A 9441-nucleotide genomic window follows, 5' to 3' on the forward strand; every position below is an offset into this window, starting at 1 on the left:
ATAGCTGATGTGTGAGGGGTTTTTCCCTTTTGATGGTAATCATGTTTCCTGCAAGCTAGAAGGAAAAATTGAAGCTCTGAGTTACTACAGCATGATCCCGGCTGTTAGTGAATTTAATGAATGAAGGGTGTTGGTCGTTTCAGCTAAATTCAACTGTTTGGCACCAGAAGTCCAGAAAAACAGCTTAAGCTTACATACCTGTTATATTGAAATGCTAAGCAATGGCTATTTCCAGAAAAAAATAATCTGCTTGGAACTGTATCCTGAAGGGATGCACAAGCCTGTTGAGCTACTTATTTTTTTTACTGGAGACAAAGAAAAACCTGGATAATGAATGTAGGCTTGGGTGACTAAATCAGCTGTTAGAGCCAATTCGAACCTGGATGCTGGTAATATTTGCATTAAAACTAAAGCAGTGATTTTTAATCTAGCATTTCTGCTTTTCTCTTCATCCCTCCAGCAGGTCAGGACAGGTGTTGTGGGGAGCAGCAAGGCTCAGAAATGCAGTCGTACTCCCTGGCCTGGGCACACAGGGATATTGTGTGGGATGGCTGTTCCCCAGGAAAGAGCAGCAGCTGTTGGGGCTGCCTCTGAGGACAGCGTTGGGAAAGAAGTACGGAAGGAAGATTCTGCTGCAACATAACAATTCATCTCCCCATGCAACATGATGCTGCAAGAGAGGCTATGAGAGGGACACCAGGGTTACTCCAGAATTGCAATCAGTTTACAGCATGTTAATAAGCCAGGAAACAAAGGCATATTGCTGCTGCCCAGGGAACCACAAGGTCAGATGCTGTCAGTCCTCCTGGCGAAGCAATTTGCTGTAATGCACTTGTGTGGTCTCAGAGAAACATGAACAGGAATGATGCTGGGAGCAGTGGGACAGGGGGTTTGGAGGAGCAGAGCCCTGGGAGTGCTGTGGCAGGGCCGGCTGCTGCTGTATCTCCACAGCAAAATGGATATACAGCTCAATCCAGGGATGCACAGCTCAGCCCAGGGATGTACAGCTCTGCCCAGCAATGCTCGGCTCAGAGCAGAATAGGAGCAGGGACATAGGAGAGCAGAGAGCAGCACTAATGAAGCTGCAAACATCCACTGCCCCTTGGGCAAACCAGCACAAATTTGTTCATAAAATAACGCAGAGAACGAAGAAAAACAGCCCCAAACCCTAAGCATTCCTCTTTCAGCAATAAAGCATGGAGGACCTACGGCTCCTCTTTACCCACCCCAGCTTGGAGCACAGGCAGCCCTTCCCCTCCCGCACTACGGCCCCGCAGTCCCTGAGTCCCTTGCACACCGGGAATTGTCGCCAGGCAGGGACCGCAGGGACGTGCGGTGCCGGTCCTGGCGGCCCGCGGGCTCCCCGGCGGCTGCGGCTCGGGCAGGGCAGGCAGCCAGCCGGATATATTTAGCAACAGCAACAAAACAGGCAGCGGGATCAGCTGACTGAGGCAGGGAGCTGGCGCTGGGTTAGTGTTAGACAGCACATCTCCCGTGCTGGGAAAGGGAGGAGGGAGCGGGGCAGAGCCTGCAGCCAGGGGAGACGACAGCCGCCAGTGCCCGCAGCCCGCAGGTAAGGGGAGGGGGTCTGGCCAAGGGCTGTGTCCTGGGGGTCGCTAGGAATATCCGGGATGCTGGAGCCAGTGATGCTCAAGGCATGGTGGAAGGGAAGCTGCGGGGCAGCGGGTCCTGCTCTCCGGGAGCCGCAGGTGACAGGGAGGTGACCTCGGCCGTGCCAGCGCGGTGCCCAGGGAGAAGGGGATCGCACCCGGGCGGGACCTGGTCCATCCCATCATCGGAAGAGTTTTACTGCAAATAGGTAATTTAATTTCCTTCCGGAGGAAGGGCGTGTTGGCAGGATTACTGATTAGCGCTATCGTGATTTAACACCTCATGCCCTTGCCCCTTACCAGGAGCATCCGGCCGCTCTCCTTGCCGGGCCCAGACTCTGACACTGCCGAGCTCAGGCAAGGGCTGGGAGGGAAGGAAGGAAGGAAGAAGCCTTTTTTTTAACATGAGAGAAACAGAGCAGGCAGGAACAAGGATGGTAAAAAGGCCTTAAGGTTTAAAACAAGCATCTCCTACTCTCAGGTCAGCAAATCCCAGCTTGGCTAGCTTTACCAATAGCACCTGAGAAAAACCAGTGAGGGCCAGCAGCAGCCTGAGCAGGGATGGGCACCCAGCGAGCTCTACCCTGGGCTCGGCACGAGCTGCTCATTTGTGCTCCGTGTGTGATCTGCAGCTTTGCAGGGAGGTTCAACAAAGCAGATTTATTTCCAGCAATGGCAAGCAAGGCATTAAAATAGCTAGTAAAGCACTTTTGCGTTTAATCACACAACAAAGCTATATTGTGTCTGCAGATTAGTCACATACAAATTTCATTGGAGGAAGCAGTTAAAAAAAAAATCCAGGCTGTGTAGTCATTTCTGCCAGAAGGGGAGATAAGCAAATCACAAGGGGGAGTGTATGGAAAAAAAAATAAAGTCAGTACAGTTAGAAAACACTGCAGCACAAAATATACTGAAATCTTTGTAATTCAATATATTTAACTGATTAGTGGGAGCAGTTTGATAGAAATCCGTCCTAAGTTGAGGATGACTATTGGAATATAAAGGACATGAATTAAATCCCTTTGATTCTATGTAAGCACTCAGGGGAGGACCTACCTCTCCATAACTACATTTATGAACTACGGACAAAAGTGACTCTGTACATTTTCACCTGCAGCTTCTAGAAGAGACCACTGAAATGCTGCTTTACTTAGGTGGTGCTCCCCACAGGGGCAGGGCAGCTTCTCTCCTGTTGGGTTCAGCTCCTGCCTGCTTGGACTAAGGGTGAGGTCAGAGCCCTGTCACAGTGAACAGACATGGAGCATTAAATAAGGAGAGTAGTTTGTGCCTTGCTATTCCAACAAGGGCAGTGAGACAAGATCATGCCCCTGCCCACACCTCTCCAGCTGTGCTCCCTTGCATTGCTTCAGGAAGGAGCACCATTGCTGATCTCTTTAATGAACCTTCTAATCACTGCCACATTTAATGACTTGGTTTCTTTGGTGCATTTATGAAGCTCTTTATGAAGCCATGGATATAAAAATACTGCCAGCAAACTTTTAAAATGCAGTTTTTGTTAACAGCCATGTTTACCACAAGAAAACATCAGGTGGATCAGGTAGAAACAAGCCCAGGATTTCTTTACCACAGCAGGTTTTCACATGCTGATCACGTCTGCTCTGTTCTTTGCAGCCATGGCACCCCGGATCAGACTGAGCCTTTCAAAGCCTCTCCCAACCATACGGGAAACCCACGAGGAAGCAATGGAGGATCCAAGCAGCAACCCAAAGCGTGCTGGAAGTGCTGCAGCCAGCCCAGACTCGTACTCCAGTGATGACTACATCCAATCCATCTGCCACCTTGCCAGACCCACCTTCCCAGCCCTTCTCGAAAGCAGACGTAAGGGTAAGGACAGAAAGACCCTGAAGACCCTTGAAGATGTGTCAGGTTCTCCACTGCTTGTGGGGACACAGCAGGAAAGGTCAAAATGTAAATTGACCAATTTCATCTCCAATGTGGTGCCACTGGGAAAAGTCCCACCTGGAGAAACAGACTTTTGGTCCAGAGAGGACCCCCTGGAACAAATTTACACCAATGCAGGAAATCTTTGCTCTCCCAAGGCTTCTTCCTATGGTGAAAGTGCCAGCACTGGTTACTCTCAGTGCAATTCTTCTGTCCCAAATGGTGACCTTCATCCCACAAATCTGGAAGAAAAAACCACAGTGAAAAACAGTTTTCCACGAGTGTTCAGTTTTCCAAGGCTTCCCTCCCCAAGACCAGTTCAGAAAGAAGCAGTATGCTCAGAGCTGAGGTGTCTCAGAAGGGATGAGGGAACAGTTTTAGGAAATAACCACAGTCAGAAAGAAAATGGCCTCATGTCCATTCGCAGTGAAGAGCCATTGGCACCCTCAGTCAGAGGGAAGGTGGTAGGAAACCCAGCTCTGCCCTGCTCTGGCAGGCAGAATTTATTCAATACAGCAGGCATAGATGAAAAAGAAGGAAGAGAAACTTCTCACTGTGACAAAAATGTCACGGGTGGTGTTCCCACTAAGCAGAGATACTTTGAGTCTTTCCAGGTACCTAAAAAAGCCACTATCCATAACTGGATTTCAGAGCACAGATGCATCTGGAAAGAAGCAAAGATAAAAGCTTGTTTGCTCCCAGCCATTGCTGAAGTGTGAAGAAGTAGCTGCTTAGAATAATTTTATTCACAAGATAAAATCACCCTGTGCTCTAGTGGCTCTCCCTAGAGTCCTCACACAGAAAACAAGGCTTGAACATGCATGTGAGTCAGGCAGACTCTTGTGATCCATCATATCCTTCATCTGTGGGCAAAGGGACAATTCAGAGTCTCATCTGCTAAGGAAACAGCAATCAGTTTTCATTTTGGAAAGGCAACAGTTCATAAAGCATCTCCTCCCACCTACTGCCTAGAACTTCCCTGAGCACGAAGAAAAGATGGAGAGAGCTGGAGAGAACACAAATCCCATCTGTGCTGGAGAAGAAGTGGGAACATTGAAATACCAGTGCTTTCCAGCCAATGCCAAGCAGCCAGATGTTGCTGTACAACACTCGGGTACAGTTATTCAGAAAGGAACCCTTTGCCCAAGGCTTGGACAGTACGAAATGCACTCCTCTGACACACACATTTACTGGGAGAGCCATCATAGATCCCTGCCTCAGCACCAGGACCCACTGGAGAGGTCATCCATTAGAGCAATAGCATAAAGAATTATTTCTTTAAAATCATAAAAAGTCTGTTATGAGGATTTGCTGCAGGGCAACATGGAGAATATTACAGCTCGTTGGGCGGGGATTTTCCTGGTGCTTGCCCTGGCACAACCCTGCTCCCTTTTCTCCTGGACTTATCCCTGGCAGGAGGGGAGCTGGGAGCTCTGGTGGGCATTGCTGTGCCAGTGCTGTGGCTGTTGTGGAGCCTGCTGTAAAGAAACAGGCATCATGTTGGACTCTGCACTGTCACAGCCAGGCTGCACCCCATGGGCACCCATGGGATTTGCTGCTCAGTTGTGGGAGCCCCATGAGCCCACACAGAGCTCTGCAGGCTCAGAAGAGCAGCCTTGGCTGAGGGGCAGCCTAGGGATGCTGGGCTGAATGTAAAATAATAACTTGTGTTTCCCTTCATAGCTGTGCTTCTGTATTCTCACCTACCTGACCATGCTGATGATGTTGACTGAGCTTTTCTTTGCGCTGTGAGACTGAAACATGGAAAAAACAAATGTGCATGTTCCAACCATCCAGCAGACAGCATATACAAACAATTAATGTTGATGGTAATGCTACATGGGATGTCTGTAGGACAAGAAACATTTCCAAAAGGCTGGGAAGTCCTGGCATGGGGTAGTGGGCACATGCCCAGGCCATCTCTCACTGCCACACAGAGATTTCTCCATCAGAGAAGCTGCCTTTGACACTTTCTCCTGCAGTCAGAGAAACCTCACCCACCTGTGTCTGCTGCCTGTTCTGGCTGTCTCTGTAGCCAGTCAGGAGATGTAGCTGAGAAAACTGCAAAGCAATACAAGCCTAATTATTACTAACACCAGGAATAAATGTTTTGGCACAGTGGAGAGCAGAGGGACCAGGCTGTTTGCTCAACAGCAGCTAAGATGAGAAACAGCATTGGAAAGCTGCAATTATAAAAATGCTCACAAGTGATTTCCAAACCACCCTCAAGCAGATTAAATGAAAAAGCAACTTCTACTCAGTACCAACATGAGAGTAAATATGCTCAAAGATCAAAAGGTGAGAGTGTTTGAGCTTCTCATCCTCACATCTCTTACCTCAAATATTTTTTTTCTCCTGTTGAAACTCATTAGTGCTACGGAGCTGAGCTGGGTCTCAGCTCTGTTTTTGAGCTAACCACACAGCAAGAACAGAAATGAAGGTGGCTCCAGCATTCATTAAAGCTGATGGAGAAAGTTGAACCCAGGAGGTCCCAGCCTGCTCTGCCTCCACCACACCTGTCCCTCCCTTCTCAGGTAAATGCAGGGTTTAAGAGATGCTTGTCCTCATTGCTCTGCTGTCATTTAAATTTCTCTCCATGTGAATATTTATGACTCTAATGCCTAACAAGTCTTGTGCCAACTGCATGTATCACTGCTTTCGACAGAGGAAACAAATAAAATCCTTCCATCCAGTTGTTGTTTCCATTCTGCATTCCACAGGGAATTGTTTTTAGTGCTGGGCTGATCCACAGCACATGGGCTCTGACTTGCCATGCAAACATCTTTTCACTCTACCGGGTCACCAAAGGCCTTCACACCTCACCCCTTTAGCAGCTGCTCCCCAGGACTCTGACTCCTTCTCAGCTGCCACTGAGAATCCTGTAAGTCTCTACACTTACAGGATTTTGAGCTGTAATCCTGCAAGTCTCAACACCCATGAACCCATCACCTTTTCAGAGCAGAGAGGCACAGCAGCAGATGAGACCTCAACCCAGGACACACTGGGAAAAGCCTCCAACTCCTCTGATGTAGGACTGGGAGTAGGTTGTGGGGGCTGGGCTCAGAGCTGGGGACATTTAAAACTACAGTGTTAGTTCCAGGTTTACTCAGCAGCAGCTATTCTGTGCCTATGGAGCACCACGAGTTTGGAATTAGGTGCAGCCAGATTTGGAGAAATGAAGCTTTGGACTGAACAGGCTCTTTCTGGAGAATGCTTTTTCTTTAGTCAAAACTAAGATTCTACTCAAGAAACTAGGTTTTGCAAGAAGAGCCAATGCTGCTGGGATGCAGCAAAGATGGGGGCAAAGAGACATGAGCAAATTAGAGTCATGGAAGTGGCAAGGCAGGAAAGAGAGGAGGGAAACGTGGGGCTGGTGGTGCCAGTGGGTGAGCAGGGCAGCTCCCAGCAGGAGGGGGATGCTGGGTGGCAGGGCCAGGAGCCCCAGGATGAGGAATTCCAGCTGTGTAGTAGAAGCTGTGACAGGTAAGAAAAGAAAAGCTGGTTTAACACAGGACAGAGACAGCAGATAGGGAGGGTAGTTTCTATTCAGGTTAACTTAAATCCTGTTTTGAAAAGTCCTCACCTTCTTCACCATCAGCTCTGTTGGAAATGACCACGTTGGTCCTTGTGAAATCACTGCACCATTAAATATGCACCAGTTCCCTGGATAAGGCAGTTCTGCAACTCTACAACACCACCCACCTGCTGCAGGTGTACTTTGGGCTGGTTCAAGGAGGGGATGGGGATTGGGGCAGCCTTGTCACTCCCCTGTCACAGCCTCTCTGCCTCCCAGCTGTTGATGGAGCCTGCAGTCCTACCAAAGGAAAAGAAATTGGATGCTGTTGGATGGGATAATGTGGCCTGTAGTTATACAGCAGTTTTCTCCCTGTGCATCCCATGGATGCACACTGGGGCCATCAGAAAATGCTCCCTCTCAGTCCCTGTCTGCAGAACAGCCCCTGAGGAATCACTGGTCAGGATAAGCCTGCAGAAGTTTCTGCCTGTTCAGAAATGCTTCCAGACAAGAAAGAAAACCTTATCTAGGAATTTAGGTCACAGAGAGAGATAAAAGCCGTGCTGCTTCCATGGCCCATCTCATGGCAGGCTCTGCATTTGAAGTCACCGGCAGAAAAATCTCATTTATTGAAATCACCAGAACTGCCAAAGGGATTTGGATTAATTTGAGTGGGGAATTGGTATCCAAATCCCACTGGCAGCTTTCAGTCTCAGACCTCACATCCAGTTCACAGGCAGACTGTGAGCTAACATGGCAATTTTGCTTGCATGATCATGCAGCCTCTTCCTGCTGCAAACAGTAAATGCATTTGGACACAGAAAATCACGACCAGAATTTACAAACCAGAGATGGCAAGGCAGAAAGAAAACTGTTCCACTCTTTCCTCAGATTCTTGTCTTTTAAACGACAAAGATTTCACCAGCTGAAAAAGCAAAGGCGAGGAAGCAACAGCCCCACGAGCCTCTCTGGTGATCCGACCTGTGCAGTGCAGGAGATGCTCAGGACCTCCTGCAGCACAGAGAGCCCCCCCAGCCAGGACGGACCTTTCTGTGCCCACACAGACAGCCAGCAAGAGAGATGCTGATAAAAAAAACTGAAACACGAGCCAGTGCAGCATGATTACAGATAGGGACACGCCATGGATGGGACCAGCAGGAGCAGATCCGGGGGCTGCACACAAACAGGGGGATGCTGGAGGGGTATGAGAAAGGTTAGCAAAATCAGTTTCTAAAAAGGTCTTTAACTCTGAAATTAGGATTAAAGCAGCTATCTTTGATTTCAGAAAAAAATCCAACTCTTGAAGCTCTAAGGAGAACTTAAAGCTTCCACCTTTTAAGGAGATCAGACCTGAGCCCGAGGCAAAATCCAGGATGGCTCAGCTGAAAGCTGGGGCTTTGTGGGTGCTGCTTCAGGCTTTCCCCCTGCCCTAAAGTGCCTGCATTTGGCCCTAATTGCTCATTGAAGACATTTCTTAATTAACTTTGAGCCTTCCTAAGTGGCGACTCACTTCATTTATCATAGTGCAAAATGAAGTTAAACTGCATTTAGTGACTAAGCAGGAATCCCTTAGCTTTGAATGAAACCTTGACTGAACCATCAGCAACGTGATTAATGGCAAAGCGTTTTTGTATTTTCCATTTGCATCTGTAACCGTGGGCAGAAGAGAGCTCTGAAATGACGGCTGAAAGCTTTACTGCTTGTGTTTGAAGAGCCAGGACTTTCAGGCACAGCTCTCTGCCTTGCTCACCAGGACCCACATGTGTTTTGTGGCTGGCATCACTTATTGTGGGTCACAGTTGACAGCAAGGATGACCCCTGAAGTGCCACATCATGGGCTTGTGGCCTTTCCCAATGCTCAGGGATTCTCAAGTATAATCTAATTTGCTTGACAGGAGCTAGAGCTGATGCAAAATACATGTTGTGTAAATAGAGAGATATTGTTCCTGGTAATTGCAGCCTTCCTGGAATTAATGGTCCTGGAGGCAATGCTTCCTAGGACTGTTGCAAAGAGCTGTAGAAAGACTGGGCATTTTTAGAATACCAGCTTGTTGCTACATAAAGTTTGACCAAATGCCATTTAAATCAAAGGGAGCCTTTAAGTGCTTTGGAATGGGCTTGTAATGGGAATAATTTTCTTTTGCGTTTAAAGCATAGATTTCTAATAGTGGCTGATGAGGAAAATAAAATTATTAGTTTATTTATTTGCGTATATTAGCATTGTATCAACTGTTTCTTGTCTTTGCTTCTAAATTAACCTAGCTGAAAGCCCAACAGCCTAAGCCCAACAGCCTGCTGTGAGCTTAGCAAAAGCTGTGTAAACCACAAGGCTTTATCTGCCCATGCCTCACACACCTGCAGTGGCTTTGTCCCTCAGGATCAGCAAATCCCTGCTCTGCAGAGCGGGTGGTCACA

The 9441-nt window shown here is 48.1% G+C and overlaps 1 protein-coding gene across 2 annotated transcripts; it reads left to right on the plus strand.

Annotated features, from left to right (window-relative positions):
- The first annotated feature begins 1401 nt into the window (after positions 1 to 1401).
- On the plus strand, positions 1402 to 6204 carry LOC106859602 (uncharacterized). 2 transcript variants are annotated; one of them, XM_088173666.1, is made up of 2 exons: positions 1402 to 1819; positions 3243 to 6204. In XM_088173666.1, the coding sequence occupies exon 2, from the start codon at positions 3245 to 3247 to the stop codon at positions 4229 to 4231; it is 987 nt and encodes a 328-aa protein (XP_088029792.1). In that variant the 5' UTR covers positions 1402 to 1819; positions 3243 to 3244; the 3' UTR covers positions 4232 to 6204. The 2 variants fall into 2 exon arrangements, with proteins under 2 accessions (XP_088029792.1, XP_014742486.2); XM_014887000.2 differs by having other exon boundaries at positions 1425 to 1573.
- Positions 6205 to 9441: the final 3237 nt, after the last annotated feature.

The sequence above is a fragment of the Sturnus vulgaris genome, chromosome 15 (assembly GCF_052056855.1).
Source record: "Sturnus vulgaris isolate bStuVul1 chromosome 15, bStuVul1.hap1, whole genome shotgun sequence".
Taxonomy (NCBI): Eukaryota; Metazoa; Chordata; class Aves; order Passeriformes; family Sturnidae; genus Sturnus; species Sturnus vulgaris.

Bases quoted from the DNA above. Each gene is read 5' to 3' on its own strand.
- LOC106859602 (XM_088173666.1), top strand. From the start codon at position 3,245: ATGGCACCCCGGATCAGACTGAGCCTTTCAAAGCCTCTCCCAACCATA.